Consider the following 20,987-nt stretch of genomic DNA (forward strand, 5'->3'; position numbering starts at 1 on the left):
AGCTGAATGTGATGATCACTCATGTTATATTCTCCTGCATGTTTTATGACAGGCACTGCTTGAGAAAATGTAGACACAACCCAGTGTCCAAATTAATTTCAGAAAATCAGAGAGTGCACTACTCTGAAAGTCCTTATATAATACATATATATATATATATACACACATATATATAAAACCAGGGATTATTTCAGGACAAATTAAAAATAGCCTTGAAAGTGACTCTGGGCTTTAATCTCCCATGTGATGTTGCATCATACATGATGAGAAGGAAATACCTCCAGGCTGTAAATAAACCTATTATCATTTAATCTCTAATGGGTTATTTTGAATTCCAAAGAGAATACATCTTTCGTGCACTTGCACAGCACAGAAGATCACTCTGGATTTCCAAGTCCTACCAGAGGCTTATAAAACCATAAAAAGGGAAACAACAGCCAGGAGCCGGCTGCTGAAGAACAGCAGGCTAAGGTGCCAAAACAGAAATCTGTGGTGGTGTGGCAGCGACAGCCGGACGTGAGATGTGGGCAACAACTTGGGTTTCTGCCAATTCCCTCTTTCCACAAAAATACACCAGAGTGGTGCCTTTCTCAGAGGATGTAAGCATCCCTGTGATTCCCTGTTTGTTCTGGGGGGATGAGGGGGACAGGGGATAGGTCTGAGCTGGCCATGTCCCCTTGCTCCCCTTTACTGGGAGCTCCCATCCTCTGAAGTCCTATTTCCCCTCTTCCCATCAACGCTCCCACACCATCTGCTTTCCTGTACTGCCATGGTGCTTGTGGTGAGTGCTTGATTTTTTTTTTTTACTAATTACTATACTGTAACTTACAAGGAGCCTTTTTTTTTTAAAGTAGATGATGATGTCATTCTGCATCACGCAGGAAAGACTGACTTGTTCAGCATGTACAATGCATCTCTTTGAAATGCTTACATCAGCCTTTGACTCCACTTGTGAACAGCCCCCCCATTTCCAAGGAGGACAGAGTACAGACACACTGCCTGCTATGCTTATCTGCATAGGCAGATGCATAAGGAAGGAAGAACACAGCTACGGGGTGAAAATTTAATCCATCACCATTTTATTTAAGACAGTGGAAGTCTTTACATATGGATGTCCCCTGACACATTTAACGCACCAAAGAGAAGACTTCAGAAAAATAATGACTGTTGTTTCTCTCCCTCACTCCACATAGCAAAATACACAGAAAACACACATCCTGCCTGACATGGTTAATATCCTGCAGTGCTCTGCACTGTTTTGACAATGAGATTCCAGAAGCCCTGCCAGCCTCATGTCCACAGGGCTCTGTAGACAGTGCTTCTGCAAGCCTACAATTTTATGATTTAATTGTGAAACATCCCTTTAAAAGATATAAAGAAACATGACAAATATCACTATTATCACACTAAATAACAAAAAATTATATTATTATAATTCATTAATGCAGCTTTTGAAAAAGTCTAGGAATGATCAAATCCTCCTAAGAATTTCTCTCAGATAAATCATAGACCATATCCAGGTGAGCACAGACTGCTCCTTCAATTCACAGTCTCATTAAATGTGTTAGTTGGTCCCCAAGAGCACCCTTAAGTAACACAGATGAAAACCTTACCACAGCTTTGCCTTGCAAGGGTGACTGCTTAGCACATCCTGGTTGTGTGCTTGCTAATGCATAAATGTACAAATCACAGAATCCCTGCTGCTGGGAGCTCACTGTCCTAACACAACCAGAACAGTGCAGACCCTGCTTGCACATATATGTAAATATGCTGGCTTATCAGCTTGCTTCTCTGAAGTGTGCCAAACAGCATTCTTCTCTCCTAACTTTACAATCTAACTATGAGCTATCTGGTCAAAGTTCAATTTTATGTAAAATCTCAGCAAATACACACACTCAGGTATTTATAAAGTGCAGTAAAAATAAAGTAGGGTAGCAACCAGTAAATTGGAATTATTAAGAGAAAATATGAAAAGAGAACAAAGACTCATTTTGTTATTTTTGCTTTAAAGTGCTTCTATCCAGAGTTAGGCACGGCCAAAACCTTCATTATGCTCTATGGCAAAAAGCAACTTCTTTTTGAGTATTTTTTTACTGCTGTATCTGGGGAGGAACAAAATGTAGGAGCAAGTACTGGCATAGGGAGAGGACTCATCTGGATTTTCTACTCGAGGATCTGCAATGCAAAATCTAAAACATTCCAGTCCATAGCCATTGATTCGATCAGATCCTGACAAAAAAACTGAAGGAATGAAAAAAAGAAAAACAAGAACAAGTTAGCAAATTAAAAAACAAATAAAATAATGTTAGCTGAAAATCATTAAAATAATTAATGTTAATGAAATCATGAAGGGAAATTAGTGTAAACATACGGTTATTTTCCTAAGCTAAGTATTAGGCTTTGTTGAATTTGCACCTGAATACAGATTAAAGTCTCTTAACAATTCATAGTAATTACAAGCCCTCTTCTACTTTATATTATAGACTCTGTGGATGAGAAAGGCAGGATAGGTCTGACCTTCTACCTATAAAAAGGATGACCTAGCTTCCGCAACCCTTTGAGAAAGGTAAACTGCTTACATCAGCACAATGTACTCACACAAACGACGGCCTCTGACCAACAACACAACCACAAAAGTAAGGGATAAAGTAACTGCAAGCTTCAGGGTGGTCCAATGCACTCAGGCAAACCTCAAGGGATGTGAAGAAGGTCAGAGCTGTCCCTGTGCAACTCCTTTTGTTACTTTTTTGTGGTTTTCCCTAGAAAATGTGGCAGCAGCAGGGGCAAAGATGTTGAAAGGCTACAGTTTGGAACTATACTGTAGTAGTTTTTATGTGCAACCATCTATAATGTGTGTTGTGGGGGATAGAAAAGGGCTATGCAAAGTTTAAAATGCCTGATATATTACCAAGAAACATTCTCTTTTTTTCTTCTGGTAGCTTGTGAAATACAGTCCAAAAATTCTTGATGGTTTGATCCAATTTCTTATACTGTGTATACATCACATTCTATTAAAGAGACAAAAATAAAACAGGCCATTTAATCCTCAATATTTCCATTTATATTTAAAGCAACATTTTATCTGATAAATTGTATAATCCTGTTCATAGATATTCAAATCCCCTTAACCTCTGGAATCTGCTTGTTCATTTGTTTTTCAAAGATTCATATGACAATCCCTGACTTACGGCTTGATACTTATTCCCCTTTATTCTTATAGCTGACGTAGATTAGAAACAGAACATCGACACAAATCAAAAAAGGGAAAGTTCTCTGAGCTTCTGTCCATCTGTTATGCACTCAATGAAAGAACAGGTTAGAAGTAGTTTATGCTTAGCAGATAGAGCAGAAGGACACTGTGCTTGTATACAATACCTTTTCCAGCAGATGCCAGTCAAATGTTGTGCATCCCTGGAGAAGAACCTGCAGCTCTTCAGGGAAAAACATCTTCCAATTTCTAGCTGGGCATCCTCTTAAGAACCCTTGCATAAAGTCCTCAAATGGCTTCTGTACTGCTTTATTGAACACATAATCCACATACAAATCAACATATTCTTTCCTGCAACAGATACCAAACAAGCATTGGTGGTGTTTTTCTAAAAGGAGAATTATGGAGAACTTTATAATTTATTCCTATATTCCATATGACCTGCTGTGTTGTACAGACTCAGTTTTCACTGAGACCAGTTGTCACTGGCAATTATTTATTCATTGAATAAGTTGGGAGCATCTCCACAAACAAAAGGGAAGGCTGGCCAGAATGGATTCATTTTGGTAACGCTCCTTGTACTTCATGTGAACGCTCCAATGAAATCCTACCAGACACCTGATTATTATAAAAGATGGAACCTAGCAGACCTAACTCCCATTGAATGCCCAAGAATTTCCCTGAAATCGAAATATATATTTGCACAGCCACTAATCAATAGTTTTACTCTTCTCTCTACTTCAGATGGGGATTTGTATAGTGACATTGTACTTGTACAATAAACTCAATGTAAATGCTCTTGATTGTATAAGTACAATGTACTTCAAGCTTCTTAAATAGCCCTTTCATGGATCCCTATAGGTCCTCAGGTCATCTGCATAATTCAGGACACAAAATTTCTCTCTGTCCTCTGTGCCAAGATTAATATTGACACAAAGCCTTATTAATAGATTGTTCCTTCCCCTTTATGTACAAGATATGTAACTAAGCAGGAAACATTTTGCTGTAAAAAAACCCTTACAGAGTGTACCTATAGCTGGGTTTCCCAGACAAATCGTCTGTATCTGCCAGAAAATACTGTTCAAGGTTATTTTTTACATTTGCTAGGAATTTTCCTGCCAATGCCAGGCATCTGTGTATGCAGATACCAGGATGTCCAAGGATCCCCATGTCATCCACTGCTCGCACAAACTGCCAGTGTTTGGCACATGGTGCAGCAAGTACAGTAGGAACTGAAATTGTACAACCTATTGGACCAAGACCAATGGCACAATACAGAAGTCAATATTTTCTAACAGTATATGGGGATAGGTTCAAACATATTATTTCATACATTTGTAACAAGACAACAGGATTAAGAAATAGAAAAATAAAACTGACCTGTTAACCCTAGTGACAGGAATGTTGGCACCATTTTCTTTAAGTTCAACAATATCCGTGGAATCTTCTCCTTCCATTATCTATGCAAATAAATTAAAACATTGGCTTCTATATCTATATGTGACAGATATATATGTGCTACATCTCTCATTCTTTCTGAAGGGCCTGACATGGCACTCTCACTAATTTGAGTTTACAGACAAGTTGTGTCATTTGCACTGGGACACTGTCTTGCCCGAGTACCTACGTGGGACATCTTACCGTGAAGTCCAAGTCCAAGCTATCACTTTCCTCATTCAAAATTTTCCACAGACTCCTGTCCAAAGACAAAAGGGATTAAAGAGAGAAGAAACGTGACCATTCAGAGCACTTTCAAATTCTGCTAAAAAACATCCTTTGACACCTACACTCACAGAGAATCATGATATTTAGCCCTGAAATTTCACCATGCTGCTGACATAAGCTGAGCACAAATGCCTCCAGTAAAAAGTTTCCAGGCAAGTCTATCCTCATGCCCTGTGTGGACAACTTTACACAAAGTTCAGTAACAACTGGGCTTGGGACCACAGCCTCGCTTCCAGATATTATCTAGTGAGGAATTAAGTGTGGAACAGTGGGATGATCTGGGAGAATTCTTCTGGCAGCATCTCTCGAAGTATTGCAGGCAACTTTGTGTTCCAGTTCACCAAGGAAACTCAGTGAATTTAGCACCTCAGGAATTTAGCACCTCAACACAGTCACTGCCTCATGGGATGGGGTTCTCATCTTCTTGGTTGTTCATAGCATCTGCCTGGAAGAGTGGGCTTCAGGGGCCTAGAAGCATTATGTTGGTGGCAGCAGCACCTCTCCCTCTATGTCTGCCTGATATCTCCTCTCCCAGTGCATGGAAACTCTGCACAAGGGTTCTCAGAATTGGCACAACTACAGCATTTTGTAATACTGTACTTGAGCAAGGCAATATTGTGGAAACTGATAATTAGTAAATAAGAAAAAAAACCCCAACAATAATAATTGGGTCATTAGTTCTTTCAAGTCCAAACTACGGCCTGAAGTGTTTTGAACTATATATTCACAGTCTGGACTTGAACTCTTGTGGAGCAGAGATCTGACACCTCCTAACCCATGAGGCTTAGCTTTTTGTTTTGGCAATGCCAGTCTCTGAGAGCAACATCCATGCCCTGGACAAGGAACTCCCTGGAAATCTGTGGCTTCTAGCAGCTTCACATCGGCAAATGTAGATGCCATGGGTGCTTTGAATTCAGCCTCTGGGATCTCCCTGTGCATGGTCAAAGTAAGGGACCCAGCCAAAGCTTGGGCCATGCTTGGCTCATACCGGCCCCTGGTTGGCAACAGATCCTCCAGGTCCTCCAGGGTGGGGGCCAGGTCCAGTAGCTTTTTGTAGAGAGCCCTGGGGAAGGGGAAGGGCACCATGCATTTGTTAAACAGGGCCATTCCACACAATGTCCCGATCAAGAGGAAGGTGTCCTCATTCTCACAGCTCAAGACCTGGTTAGGAACAAGCACACCAGAAAGCCATGACTGCCTTTTCCCATGGGTGGGGCCCCCGTCCACCCCCGCAGGGCTGCCTTACCTGTCTGGGGAACCAGACGAGGCCGGAGTGGGTGAAGTGGCAGAAGGGGCTGGTGCTGGGCTGGCAGAGGGTCCTGGCTGCAATGCTGAAGATCTCCTGGGACACCCCTCCTTCATCCACCCCCATCTCACCCACAAAAGACACCTGCAAGGCCCGAGACACCCATAGATAGAGACACCCATGTTGCCCACAAAATCAGATTCCTTACCTGGTGTGCAACAAGCCAATAATTACACACCCGAGAGAGAGACACTGATAATTTATTTCACAGTTGTGCCAACCTGGGTACTCAGCAGTATTCCACAAATCAAGCACACCCCACCAGACTTTTTGAGCCATTATTTATACACAGAAATTCAGAGTTAGTAACTGTCCAAGTCTGTTACGCTTGGTTAGAAATCTCCAAACAAGTTGCATAACCCCGGCTGACTTCCAAACACCTTCAGTGAAAGGGTCTTCACCTGGGCAGGGGTCTCTTTGCCCTGTGGGCGTGATTTGTAGTATAATAATGAACACAGCTGAGCTACAGGATACGTGGACATTGAATATTTTGCCAAGTTAGCAATGTACATACAGACATACATCAACATCTTGATTTACTGCATCCTTAAGGCTTTTCAGTTCCCGGATGTCCTTGGCCAAGGAATGCTGGCTCCTGCCTGTTCCACTGACTAGCTCTCCTTTCTTCCTGATTAAGCTTCAAACTGCAGAAAGACCTTACACCGAAAACCATCTCGACTTAAGACAACCTCGATCCACCCTACGCTCCGCCACACGCACCGCGCCCCGAGGCCCCGGGCGGGGCGGGGCGGGGCGGGCTGTGGGCGGCGGAAGCGGCGGCCATGCTGCGCGGCCCGGCCCTGCTGCTGCTGCTGCGGCGCCGGGCGGGCCCCGCGCACGGCCGGCACTGCCACCGGCAGCAGGAGCGGGACCAGGACCAGGGCTCGGGCTCGGGCTCGGGCTCGGGCTCGGGCTCGGGCTCGGGCTCGGCGCGGCCGCAGCCACCGGAGCCATCGCTGCTGCGCTTCCTGGTGTGCCCGCTCTCCAAGCGGCCGCTGAGGTGAGGATGGGTCGGGGGAGCTGCGCCCGAGCCCTGGGCAAGCCCAGGTTAGTCACTGCTCCTCATGTTTTTGCTTGGATGTTTCTCCCCCTTCCCCGGCTTGGCCGGCCAGGTACGAAGAAGCTACGAACGAGCTCATTAACGAGGAGCTGGGCATCGCGTACCCCATCGTCGACGGCATCCCGAACATGGTTCCGGAGGCGGCCAGGATGACGCACAAGAAGCCGCCGGCCCAGGGCTCGGGGCAGCTCTGAGGCGCCGCCGGGCACGGCGGTAACGGGGCCTGATGGCCGGAGCAGGGCTGCTGCCCTCCCTGCCCACGCTGACTGTGCTCATTCCCCTCCTGTCCCTGGCAGGCCTCTTCTACTCGGCCAGCGTGGACGAAACCTTCCCCCAGGGCTGCACCAGCACAACCAGCCTGTGTTTCTACAGCCTCCTTCTGCCTGTCACAGTGCCAGTTTACGTGTTCTTTCACCTGTGGACCTGGATGGGGATTAAGCTTTTTAGGCACAACTAGCGCGATGCCTTTGCTAACCCCTGGGCTTCTCTAAATCAGCGTAATTTGTTTAATCTCATCAAGCATTGCAGTTCCTTTGAGAGAGTTTCCTTCTGGCACTATTGACTAGCATCATTTTCCTGGTAGGATCTGGAACTGTATGAAGCAGCAGGCCATTGTTAACTACTGCTAATGCAGATGAAGAGTAGGAGTAATGAGAAGCACTAATTCCCTCTGTTTTATCCCTTAAAGAGTGCTGTGCATTTTTAGTGGCACTAATTAAAACCTTAGTCTTCATGAGGAAAAAATGTACCCTGACTGAATACACTAAATTAAAATTAAAACATGAAATTATATGAATCTTTCTTTGAGAGCTTTGGGGTTTTTTAACCAGATACATGTACTGAAATATGTTTGTCTCACTGTCAGAAGAGCAAAAACTAAAATAAATCAGGCGGGTGTTTAATAACAAAACTTGAGATGAGTCAAATGAAGACATTTCTTTCTTGCTTGATACCCATGTCTGTATGTGCAGATCTTTTCTTTCTAGGGCCACAATGAGAGTGCCACATGCCAAGTTCTCAGTATTGTCTGAAAAACTTTATAGCAGAACACAGCTATGAAGGGGGTAGGTCAATGCTACAATGAAGGTTTCTTTTTTATGTTTTGCTTTTGGATAGTTTATCTGCAACACAAAACACATTTGTGTCCTTTACCTCCTAAAAAATGCAGAAATGAAGTACCAAGTTGTAAATGCTGCAGCAGGCTGTGGGATACTAGCAGTGAAGTTGTGTCCTTCAGGCTGCTGCTGAAATAATAGTGTGATGTACAGTGTGACAGGCAGTGCTCACAAGAGGTGTGCCCAAAGGCTGACTTAAGCTAAGGGCAGCTGTTTGTTAGAGCTTGTACAGTTGATGGTGACTTGCAATCTTGAGGACAGTACAGAGCACACCTTCACTGCCTCTGTAAATAATAAATGCCTCTCTCAGCTGGTGTGGTGAGGAAGCAGGAAGGAAAGGTAGCTCTGGGAGCCATTGTGATTCTTCTGCTTAGTAAATGGGAAAGAAAACCTTTGACAGCCCTGGTTGGCAAGAAGACTCACTTGGAAAGCACCAGAACTGGGTAATAGGGCACCAAGGTCCATGATTCCTGTGGCACAGACGTGGTGCCAGACTTTGTGTTAGTGACAGGTGGGGCACGTGGTCCCTGAACTGAACTCTGCTCTGGCCAGGTGTCCTATTCCCACGTCAGCCAGCTAATGGCTTTTGCAGGGCAGGGCCAGCACCATGATTCCTGTGGGAAACGCAACTGTCACTACTTTGGGATCAGTGTGGAAGCCACAGATTATAGGCATGTGGAGACATCAGCATTGTAATCAGATGCTCATCTCTCTGGCCAGCAATATTCTTCCTTTGCCTTCAGACAACATCTTCATGAGAAACATGTCGTTTTGTGACTGTGTTGCTTGCTGACCCCTGAGGCTGGTTCCCCAGACTCTGGGGTTTTAATGTACTAGTATAAAGTCTCAAAAGTCAGCCTAGCACCAAGAGTACTTGACTTTGACAACTGAGCAATTCTATTCCGTTACCCCAAAGCAACCTCACAGTAAACACCACTGCCACTTGCATTTAACTTACACCAACAAAGCTGCCTGGAATAAGGATGTAAGATACTGCCCTCCAGATTTACTCTACACCACCTATGGAGCATGTTTTGTAATAATTTGATGAGCAGCTCTTTTGCTGTATGCTCATGATACTGAAACCCTTCAACCAATATTCAGTAACACTGAAAATCAAGGAACACTGTAGCAAGATGCTTAGAGCTAACAAGAAATACAATTTAGTATCTTACCTTTAACGTCTTCCTGAAATCTTGGTTTGAGGCAGATTTTAAATTTTTCCATATGTCTTGCAGAAGGCATTGTCTTCTGACGCAAAAATTCCATTCCACAGGGATCCATATAAAGGGTATCTGAGGATTGAAGAAATAGTCTGTTAGCAGTGTGTTTATCTCTTCTAATTGGTAACAAAATTGGCTGCACTTACTGCAGAGATCCTAGACAGAGCCGTGCATTCTGTAGTGTGAACACGGATCTTGTTTTTCCTGTCAAAAATGCATGGGTACTTGCTCAGCTTGTGTAGGACTGTCTGAAAGGACAAGGAAGAAAGGAAAAGACATGCACATTTTCCCTTGTGAAACCAGAGTTCAGGGACATGTGTGCAGACTGAACTGCCAGTCTGTACCCTGGCAAACTCCCATGTCTCTGAAATGAGCCCTTGAGTGCATGAGCACTGCACTAACGGAGGTTCATGTCCTAAAAACAGCTTCTACACACTCCTTGTGAGTGAGAAGCAGAGAGACATCTAACCTCTCTGTGCAGACAGACATTTATAGTAGTGTCTCAAGAATAAAGTAGAGAGTGATTTTAACAGCATCTTCCATAATTCAGTTAAACCAAAATGTCCTGGATACTCAGGTTGTGGTATATTGTTTTTAAAAACTGCTGGGTTTATTATATGTAATACCAAAAATAGATACTGGTCTAAAAATAATCTAAAGTGTTACACATCCAGCATGATAAGGCAGCAACTTCACGTAATGAAGCCAACTTCCTAATTGGCTTTTGATTCTATGCTGTTTCTCAAACCTCCTCCTCCACCACTCTGGTTAATTGGTACAAAATGGGTACAATAGCAAACAAAAGCTTATGAAGGAATTAGGCAGTTGCCCTACAAATTCCAGCCAAGTTGTCAGCTTACTCTTTTTTGCCAAAGGAAATCCCTACTATGCACATTTCCATTTCATAGTGCTTCCTCTGACACTGACTGCATTTGGTAGCTAATTTTCACTCTGTGACATCAAGAAATGCCACAGATTATTTTTTATTACCACTACTTTGTTTTAAGATGTAAGTACATTGAAAGGCTCAATAGGGTTTCTGAATAAAAGTTCAAAGACACCTCAAAATATTTCTCTCAATTAAACATAATGAAATCCAGAGTAACACAAAGTATAGCAACCATCCCTCGTGCTGCTATTTCACAGTGATAACTAGTTCAAACAGAGCTGCTTAAGATGCTGAAGGGCAGCTCCAACTCTCAGAACCAGGGATCATCTCAGGAAAGGCTCTATTGTTGCTGCTGGAACACAGGGATGGTAAAGGGCTTGTATAATTTGGAGCATTGGAGGACTAGGGAAAATGAAATGTCTTTGAGATGTGCTGGGTTAGTCTCTAGAGTCAACTTCCATATATATATATATAAACTATTTAAATAAAAGAAAAAAGAGTGTTTTGCACTGCTGGTAAGATTTATACTTACTACTATATTGGCACAGAAACTTAAGTTGATAATCTCTCCTACTTCAGGTACATGGAAGTTGCTTTCATGTACTCTGAAACCAGTTCTGGTGTTCACCTGCATTGAAACACACAATATATCAGCAGCAGAGCTAGTGAGCTGTGTCTGTCTGGCAGGGCAGGACTGACAGGGCTTTCTTCAGAAAGAGCTCTAAGACCCTGCACAGAAGTTAAGGGATAAAAGTGCTACAAGTAGCACAGTGCTCCACAGTGAGAATTCTTAGAAAGCCATGTATAAACTAGCAGGAAAGCAATTTTCATTTACAATTAAGATTCCTTAACAGGACTCCATGAAAAATGGTTTATTTCCCTTGGAGTGGCTTTCATGTTTCTGCAGTTCCCTATTCATGTTCCTACTTGTTGCCTGGAAAAGATACTTGCAAGGGGACAGTGAACATTTAGAGCTCCAAATCATGTAATCACTTACAGAGGAGTAGGCCTGCTGCATTTTTGAATTTATTTATCTGCAGATTCGAGAGTCTAAACTTTAAGGCCCAACTCTGCATCCTCAGCCAAATTCAAGTCTGAAGAAAATTTAACAAGTCTCTCTGATTTATACTGTGTGCTTGAGCTCTTGACTTTCATAAACTTTGAACATCTCCACAGGAGAAAGTATGGTTGTCCAGAAGAACACAGTTATTGCTTCGTTTCCCCTGTTCATGGGCAGCTAAAGAGGTTCTAATGCTGCTGTCCCAGAGAATTTGTCAGGTTAACAGGCTCTTAAAGCATCACAGAGCATTACTGTGCCAGGCACAATGTGCCAGGCAGATAGCTTGTATTTAAATGCTCTGAGAAGTTACTGGAGTGAGGGATCTCACCAGCAGAAAGGGGAACTGGCATGTTACATAGACGATACCACATCCATAGCTGTGTAGGCATCAATGGATGCACTCCTGACATCACTGAAAGCATCCTTCCCCCTGCCAGGGACTATAACATGCTTTATCTCTTCAGTTCTACAGAGGGTCAGTTTGACACAACTCGAGAAGGAGTCCTTCAAAACTGTGCTGGTGCAGAGCCAAAGAGATTCTTGAAGCAGTGTCAAACCCAGATTATTCAACAAGTGAGAAGTATTAAAATACTCTTAAGCTACACTGAGACACCCTGTCCAATTGGGATCCAAGCCCTTTCTCACCTGGTAAAGCATCTGCAGTATTTGCAGAGGCGCAGTTTCATGTGGATCCAGGTTGAAGAGGCAACTGGGCCCCGTGGCCATGCACTTCAGGACAAATTCAAACAGAATTTGCTGGGAAACCTTCTGATACAGATTAACCAGTTTCTTGAAAAAGGATGTTTCTAGATTTGACCATAGGTGTTCTGTAAAGGAAATGGCTAGTGAGGTCACAGGTAATGTACAAATCACTGCAATTTGTGGATGAAGCTGCTCTTTTTATCAAATGAATTAAAAAAAAAAAAGGTTTAAGCTTGCACTGCAAAAACTATTAAACCTCAGATAGAATTTTTTAAGTTCTTGCGCCTTGCTGCATAGCCCCATGTTTCTATGTCTATCAGAAGCAATTATTTCAAGCTCTGGAACACATTCCATCAGTGATAATTACACTTGTTCTGCAGCAGAAAATGACCAAGCATTTAAATCATTCAGTTCTACCATGACAAAACCATACCAAGAGTTTGCAGGCCCTCTGGTTGGAGCTTCATGATGGCTAGAGCCAAAAGAATCAGAGAAAGGAAAGACTCTCCATCCTCCTCTTGCAGAAGGAAAGGCAAGATCAAGTAGACTCTGAAATTTTCAGGTGAGATGGGAGAGGAAGACAATGATGGCAGTAAGTTCCTAATCTCCTTTTGCATCTTGAGAGGGAAAAAAAAAAAAAAAGACACAAGGGTTAAAATGCAATTAGGTTGGCATGAAATCCCTAAGTTTCATGCACAAATCCAAAGCTCCTCAGTATCTGTGTAGTGAGAGTGTCCTTATATAAAATCCTTACCTCCTGGTAGGCTGTTTGGTTTTTACTGATCTTCTTATAAAAATGTTTCACTTCTGTCATGTCTACACCTGAGACTTCTTTGGAAGTTTTGAAATGTTTGTCTCTATCAAAACATTAAAAAAAAGATAATTTTTCTACTGAATAATGAAGCATTGTAGTATCAGAAAATACTTGGAAAGTTCAGCCCCAGCTCCCGTGGGTACAATTTCATGTGTTCTAAGAAGACAGACAACACAAGCCACTGTTTTGTGACATGATTAACATGATTAACATCCTGTCATTTCTGTCTTGTGTGGCTGTGAACTATTAATGGTAGACTCCTGTATTTCACCCTAAAATGACTTCCACTTCAGTGCCAGAAGGAGCTATTAAGGATCCTCTGAGAACTGTAATGTTGCCTGGAGGGATTATTATCATCTGCCAAGTGTCACTGAAGGATAATCTTCTAAAATGTGAGCTTCTCTAGCACATTTCACTAGGACCAAGGCTATAAAAATTTTAACATTAGCTTGAGCCTTGCAAAAGAAAGACTTGCTTCTTGCAAATTGAGATAAAACCAATGTTTTCTACATATGCAACCTAAAATAACACTTTCTGGTGAGTTTACATGCAGCCAATATATTCCGTTATATCTAAGTCAGTGCATCATACCTTTTGTCCAGGAAGCTTCCATTGATGCAAGCCTCAGATGAAAAGATCAGTCTGATAGTCCTGATAGTAAAAAACCAAAAAGTCAGTCCTTTCAACTTCAGGTTTTTAACTCTGAAAGAACAAAAAGCGTGTACAAGGGTGCCTGCACCTGACCACACAAAACTTCTTAGCACCACTTGTCTGTCAGTGTTGCAGAAGACATTGTACTTGAGGAGTTACTGGTCTTTGGCAAGCCACCTCTGCTCTCCTGGGCCTTGTAAGGGAGCCTGCTCAAGCACCCCATGCCAGCCAGTGCACCATTCTGGTGAGGGTTATCACGGAGATTCTTCTCCTGACAGGTCAGAACATTGGCTGCTTCTGTTTGTTATGCAAAATAAAAGGCACTGCAACATTAGGGGGAGGAGAAACCCTTCCATGACAGGATCTTTGTAGCACGTGGAGGGAAAATCAGTTTACTGCTGCACAAAAGCTGAGTTCCCAGAACCTGAAGGGACATCAGACTTACTCCCAGTATTCCTGGTTCTGTTCTCATTGAAGCAGCTATGTACCAAGCAATTTGCTGTCAGGCCCTTCCTACTGAGATCTGGAAAGAACTCCTCTCTCTTTCAGCCTCTCAACCACCACTTTTCACATGATCCAAACCATTCTAAAAGTGGTCAGGGAAACATTTAGTTCCAAGTTAGCCAAGCTTTTGAAATGCTCAAAAATCAGCTGCTGGAGACAGACTTTCCCAAAGAAAATAACCTCCCATATAAAACATGAGAAAGACTGTAAGTGTAAGGCATCCCACAGTGGTGTATACATATTGCTTTTGAAAATGTGTTATTAAAGAAGTGACCACTAATTTTTAAATGCTGGCACAGCATTCCAGTTTGGGTACTCTGGATTAGGCTTTTTGCACAAGGCCTTGCTCTGCTGGCAGGGTCTTTCACTGATTTAATTTGTCCGCTCTTCCTCAACTTTGTGCCAAAGTACAAGATTGTGCCTTGGCTAAATTCTTGAACAATAGTTCCTACAATTCCTTCCAAAGAATAATAATTTTTAGAGAAAATCATGTATCAGGGAAAAAAAACATCAACAAACCCAAACAGCAAGTTTCTGATTTACTTTTTTATACTCTTGTGACATTTAGAATTAGAAATCCATGCATCCACTTCTTTGTCCTTCAGAGTGGCAATTCCGTTCAAATACGAATTCTGTGTGAGATACATTAAAACATTGACAAAATTAAAATTTTAGCGATGGGATTTTTTTTCAATCCAATCATTACAAGAAGATTTCAGACTACGTATGAACAAATTAATGGTCATCCAGCATGATCCAGATGCATTAACCACAGAACATATGTAACTGCAATGCAAGTTTCTGCAGGTAAAGCACAGAAAAAACTGCAATAGACATACATAAAACTGAAGTGCTACAAGCACGGTGAAAAATCCAAATGTTTCCAGCAGTAATGTGGACAGTGGTAAAATCAGAAGCTATGATCAAATGTGCACATACCTTGTTCTTCTTGCAACAAGCAAAACTTTGGTGTACTCCTGCTGTAATTTTGTTCCCTTTTTTTGATGCACCCTTTTCTGTGAAAGAACAAAAAGACTGTCATAGGAACATTTGAAGAGACAGTCATTGTCTTCAGAGAGTTGAGTACACAAAAGTGGAACAGTAAAAAAACCCTTCAGATAGTAGTTATCTGTTAAAAGTTTGATTCTATGGGGCCACTACCCATGATAATCAAGCAGCAAATGGAATAACTCCTGGTAGATTTTGTTGGGATGGCCAAGCAAGCATGAGACATAATGTTTGCCTTTCAGTGTAAACATGAAATCACAAAAGCAAACATCTCCATGGAAGAAACAAATACATATTGTATACATCTGCAGTGGTCATTACTCTGGCAGGATTTTCCAGTATTCACTGGTGAATTGATGGGAAGTGGTATCAACTGATTTGGCTTCCTCTCATCTTCCAGTTGTCCTTCATCACCAGAACCAAAGAAATAGAATTTGTCCAAGGAAGGGACATAGACCAGAGTGTGCTGTCTGTTCAAGGAAAAAAAAAGTCATAATAAGTGAAAACTACAGGGCAAAACAGAATAAAATTTACAAATACATTTTCAGAGTGTAGACCTAAAGCTTGTCTTTGAAAGTCCTGACAGCCCAGAAAAAGAATCCCATTAACCAAAGTGTTAGAACTTTGTCTTCATTGCATAAGCATTCAGCAATAAAGACGTATACGGACTCAGATTTCCTATACTATCCTCTAACATTTGTGATTTACCTCGGTTCCACATACAAAAATAGTGTTATGCCATGCTTGCTTCACACCCTTCCATTTTCAAACGTGCAACTTCTGTGCTCAGCCTGATACCAAGCCCAGGTGAGTTGTCAGGAGACTTTTCCTGGCCCAGTTCCAGAAGGGCAAAGTGAAACTGGGTCATTATTACTGCTCTTCAATTCTTATTAAGAACTTAAGTTTGTCAATCTGGATGGGATTTCAGTGACTTTCCTGATGCAGGCTTTTGACAGTCCTTTGGCCTTTGGAACCAGTACTTGTTTATTAAAGGAGAAAATGACTTCTGGTGTTTTTTCTAGCTCACCCGGGACTGAGGATTCTGCTCGCACTGGGGCTCTGGCAGGAGGGTGGCCTATACTTGAACAGTGGATGGGTATTCTGACAGTGCTGACTTATTGTGATACAGGGATTTGAACATCTTGGTGACTCCCTTCCCTACTGTTCTTCAGTGATTCCCCTAAGGCATTGACCTTAGAAGACAAGTCATTGGCACTTCCCACCTGCCACAGGCAATGTGTGAAACCCTTGCTCCCCACAGCTCAGCCACCACACGAGGCAGGAGTTCATTCCGGGTGGAGTTGTGACCCAGCTGGCCAGACCCTCCTGCTCCAAAGGTGCACACCAGCCCCTCCTTGAAACAAAGAAACAAACAACAGGATCGCTGCATTATTAACAACAACCAAATGGTCACAACCAAGAATGACAGCCAGCAAGACACATGTTATATGGGACTTGATTCAAAACATCCCTGATTCAAACATGAGGAGGGTTCACTTTGCATCAAGCCAGATCATATACTGTAAAATTCAAATCATTTAGCTCCCGAGAAAAGCAGTTTAACTCTTGAGAATAACTCCCTGTTCCTTAAGAATTTTACTTGTATGAGTAAACCCTAGTGAATTAGATATCATTTACATCTTATGAAGTCCCCAATGTACTATAAAAAATATTTTCAAAAAGTACTGAGAGTTGAACTGCACCTCTTTGCCTCAGGATTCCCATTCACCATATCCCTGCAGAAGATTGCATGTGGGTGACAGGAATATGAGAAAAGACCAGTTTTCCCAATAGCTTAGATAACATCCCTTGGCGATTGCCTTCAGACTTAGGTGGAGGCAGGCATTACCATCCCAATTTCTCCATGCTGACTTTTAGCAACGTATCTTTTTTCACAAGGTGAGAAAACCGTTTCCATTTCCATCTTTCCATTTCAGACTCACCTTGGAGAGAACTGCAGTATGATCTGCCCCACATGAGATAAATACAGTCTTCCAATGCTCTAAAGCTCCGACATATGTTGGGCAGTCCCTGTCTGGAAAGCAGATAATATTGCTAAATTGAAAGAGTACTGGAGGGTCTCATACAGAAAAAATTAGAAAACAGGAGGATTAAGTGATTTTCAGCCCTCTCTTACAGCAACTAATGTAATTACAGATTGGGTTTGGGTCATTTCCCCTCCAGTATAACATATATTTTCTCATAATGTTCTTTTTCATATTACTTTATTTTCATTTACTTTGGTCTGAAAAAAAATGCAGTATTTTCTTATCTGCTTGCCAGATGGCACTTGACTTCAAAATATCTGATTCTCAAGGGTGTGGACACATTCAGATTAGATGTTCTGTCTGTCTAGGGCAACTCTTGTCTAGCATTCTAAATTTGAAGACAAGAGGTGATTTAAATTCTTTTTTCACTTTGTGTTTACAGGGAATTAAAGAATATTAAAATATTAAAAAATATAAATTTCTTTCAGGCGAGACTTCTGGGGACCTGTAAGACCTCAGAGGTTTTAACAGCCCATACTATCCAATTAGAAACACAGAATGATTACAAGTTCTCTATAGAAAAACAACCCCTAAATACACTGTTCCTGCATGCCTTTCCTGGTCAGTAAACAAAGAACATGTCCAGATATACTTTCTTCAAAAGACTTTACTATCCACCACTGCTCCACAGGAGCTTGACTATACTGAGGAGCAATTTGGTGAGCTCACTGACCAGCAAAACACTCCTGGTGCTCTCCTTCCTTACCTTTTGTGTCTCCGAGTCCCAGCTGTCCAAAACTGTTCTTTCCCCAGGAATACACAGCTCCAGAGAGTGACACAGTGGTGCTGTGAGCTCCTCCAGTAGCAATTTGAGCAAGTGGGATGCCCTTTAGTCTTTCCACCAGCTGTGGTTTGGGAATAAGCATGGTTTGGCTCCCCACTCCAAGCTGTCCATGGGTGTTCTCGCCCCAGGTGAAGAGCTCACCCCCTTCACACACAGAACAAAAGAAAACAGCTCAGCCTCACTGCTTCCCTTGAGTATTTGCACTTTGGGAGTCAGAGTAAAACTCAGTTTTATTTTCAAGAACCTGGCTCCAAGGCAAGACCATCATGTGTGGCCAAATTAGTTTTCTTCTGACCTCTTTGGGACAGTCCCATGTTGCCATGGGACTCAGCACAGCAAGAATAAAGGCCCCTAAAGTCATACTTGCAAGAAGTTCCCAATCAGAAAGTTGTTGCAACTTAAGAACGAGCAGGTCTGGTGACCACAGAGTGGGGCAGCCACGTCTGCTCTCCTCAACACACACTTTTGTGGAGGGGCAGTGCTTAGGAACTGGAGAGAGACAGAGAGAGATGCAAATTCCCGGATGCTGGGAGGAAGGAGCACCACTGACAGCCAGAGCACTTTGTGTCCCCACTGCTCATTACTCTATTATGGTGTCACCAACTACTGCAAGCAGTACAAACACTGCCTTCTCAGAGCACATGTGACTCCTGCTTGGAAGAAAAGTATTGTTGAAAGAGGCTACCTCTGGATAGTGCCATGGCGTGCTGGTCCCCACATGCTATTTGAACAATATTTCGGTTTCCCATTCCTTGCACCAGCCTACAAAAATAAGGAAAAAAATCAAAATAAATAGATGCTGTGCTGTGAGACAAAGTAAAGGACAGATCCTCTGCTCACCAAGCCCTATCACTTTTAGCAGGAGATATGTGGAAAAATATAGGTCACCTGTAAGCTGATTCACCCTTCTCTTATGCTGACCTGCTGTAGCAGGGCTGATTTCATTGTGGTTTGCTCCACAAGAAGCTGGAAAAGAACCATGCTCAGCCTGATTCTATTATCTTGCCCTGGGCAAGAAGGTCACACAGCAAACTGCTGGGCCATTTGTAGATGATGGTTACCCTCACAGCTTCATCAGAAGATGGTAAGGTTCAGACATGCTTGTGTCTTTCATCTGCAGTTTTCCCTAGACATGGGTGATTTGCAAGCCATCTGCATTGCTCTGGTATGTTCAACTGATTCTTACTAAATTTGAGAGAAACCTGTCTCATGTGCATCCCAAGCAGCTCAGATCTTGGTGTCATCCTCAAAATCTGTGCATTTCTGGCTGGGTTAAAAAACAAGATAAAGTTTTGAGTACTATGAAGGTATGTGTTCCAGTTCCCTCTCTACAACACGAACATGCCTCAGACTCTTGGGTATTACCTTGGGGAAAAACAGGCTGCATTTTCTGACCATTGCCATCCATACCTCCATCCTTTGAAATCTTCTTACCTTGTCTTGGGGCAGTTTGCTGAAGCTTTAGCCCAGTGTTCAGAAAGCTCCCCGTTAGGGAGGAGAATGAGTTCATGTGTTGCATCATGGTTTGAGCATCGCACCTCCTCATTCCTCTGCACCTCCTCATTCCTCTGTGACTGTGCACGCTCTGTAGGACACAGACAGACACGACAGTCATGCCATGGCAGCAGGCACCTTAACCACCTCGGCCCCCTTCCCAAGATGTCAGCGTGCTACTGCTTTCAGCAAGAGCTACTGCTTCTCAGGAGAAAGTGAGACAAGTGTGTGTGACTTATTTTCTCAGGCCCCTTAGGGTTTCAGTGTCCTGCCTACCCACTGGTTTGTTTCATGCTGGATAACTCTACACTAAAGGACCTCTCTCTATCTCTTAGGCTGCGGTGCCACCAGCTCCCAAGACAACCAGTGAAACATCAGCAGAAGCACAGTCTATTGCTCTTGTACACCCGTGGAGAGTGTCTGATGGACACAAAGCACTTCCTGAGGCATCTGGCCATCCCAGACTTGTCACACCCTTGGGATGATGGGATGCCTTCAAGCCAAGCACTTGACAAGGTGCTGGAGAAGCAATGATGGAAAATTCACTCATTGCCTCTTTACAGGAGAAGGAAGTACCTCCTTGTTTACAGCTGAGGGGCTGCAGATGCTCTCCTGACCTAGAGGCACGATGGACTCAGGTACTTGCATGTACCTCTGCTCCAGCACAAGTGTCTGAGACCCAGGATGTCGGAGTGAAAGGTGGTCATTAGCAAAGCCTGCCCTAATTTACCTAACACACCTGGAGATTCGCTGTCCACTCTTCTCACACATCAGACATGAAACTAGAGAGGAAAATCCCTGTCTGTTCCCTACTCCTCCTCCTTCCAGTCCCCCGCTCCGAATGCTGCGCACTTGGACACGTTTCAGCCCCTCACGCCCCGTCCCCGAGGGGCTGCACAGCAGATTATTGCAGTGCCAGCCGTTCCACCTGCACGGACCCGTCCTCGCCCCCCACCCCGGGGGTCTCCCAGCCTGCTCCCGGACCGCGCCGCTCCCGCCGCTCCGTACCTCCCGCGCTGCTCCTCCGACCCCGCCGCCGCCGTCCCTTCGCCATCCCTCGCCCGCCGACAGCTCGGGAGTGCCCGGTCAGCGCCGGGAACGCCTCGCCGGGGAAATGGAAACCGAAACTCATCAGGGGCTGCGGCAACGGGAGGAGGAGCGGGAGGGATTCCCGATACCTGGGAGCCCGGAGCTGGGTAACTCTGTTGCGGTGAAAAGGCGTGAGTTGCTGGGGCTCCGGTGGGTTCCCGGCTCTCCTCAGCCTGCGGAGCTGCTGCTGCCCGGGTGGGAGGTGAGGGCAAAGCAGAAGGCGGGTGCAGGGATGCCGGGGTCTTCCATGGGGAGAACGCGCCCTTTGACTTTATTATTCACTTCGGAGAGTGACCCGCCCGTGCCC

General features: G+C 43.6%; 3 protein-coding genes across 3 annotated transcripts; 2 read left to right on the forward strand and 1 right to left on the reverse strand.

Annotated features, from left to right (window-relative positions):
- Nucleotides 1-1,058: 1,058 nt before the first annotated feature.
- Nucleotides 1,059-20,654, reverse strand: LOC136291377 (probable E3 ubiquitin-protein ligase HERC4). Its single transcript, XM_066186401.1, has 23 exons — nt 20,600-20,654; nt 19,532-19,682; nt 18,783-18,859; nt 18,020-18,241; nt 17,209-17,300; nt 16,489-16,619; nt 15,587-15,735; nt 15,197-15,273; nt 14,801-14,889; nt 13,694-13,753; nt 13,043-13,145; nt 12,722-12,905; nt 12,232-12,413; nt 11,059-11,154; nt 9,784-9,885; nt 9,590-9,709; nt 6,180-6,323; nt 5,922-6,094; nt 4,850-4,904; nt 4,589-4,668; nt 3,376-3,559; nt 2,909-3,008; nt 1,059-2,241 (listed from the first exon to the last, which is right to left on the reverse strand). The coding sequence occupies exons 1-23, from the start codon at nt 20,643-20,645 to the stop codon at nt 2,027-2,029; spliced, it is 2,832 nt and encodes a 943-aa protein (XP_066042498.1). The 5' UTR covers nt 20,646-20,654; the 3' UTR covers nt 1,059-2,026.
- Nucleotides 7,007-7,493, forward strand: PYURF (PIGY upstream open reading frame). The gene is made up of 2 exons (XM_066186405.1): nt 7,007-7,239; nt 7,352-7,493. Exons 1-2 carry the CDS (start codon nt 7,022-7,024, stop codon nt 7,491-7,493), a joined length of 360 nt encoding a protein of 119 aa, XP_066042502.1. The 5' UTR covers nt 7,007-7,021.
- On the forward strand, nt 7,437-8,209 carry PIGY (phosphatidylinositol glycan anchor biosynthesis class Y). The gene has a single exon (XM_066186406.1). It carries the CDS (start codon nt 7,526-7,528, stop codon nt 7,754-7,756), a length of 231 nt encoding a protein of 76 aa, XP_066042503.1. The 5' UTR covers nt 7,437-7,525; the 3' UTR covers nt 7,757-8,209.
- Nucleotides 20,655-20,987: the final 333 nt, after the last annotated feature.

The sequence above is a fragment of the Chamaea fasciata genome, unplaced genomic scaffold (genome assembly GCF_029207755.1).
Source record: "Chamaea fasciata isolate MVZ Bird 193981 ecotype frontalis unplaced genomic scaffold, bChaFas1.0.hap1 SCAF_6, whole genome shotgun sequence".
Lineage (NCBI taxonomy): Eukaryota > Metazoa > Chordata > Aves > Passeriformes > Sylviidae > Chamaea > Chamaea fasciata.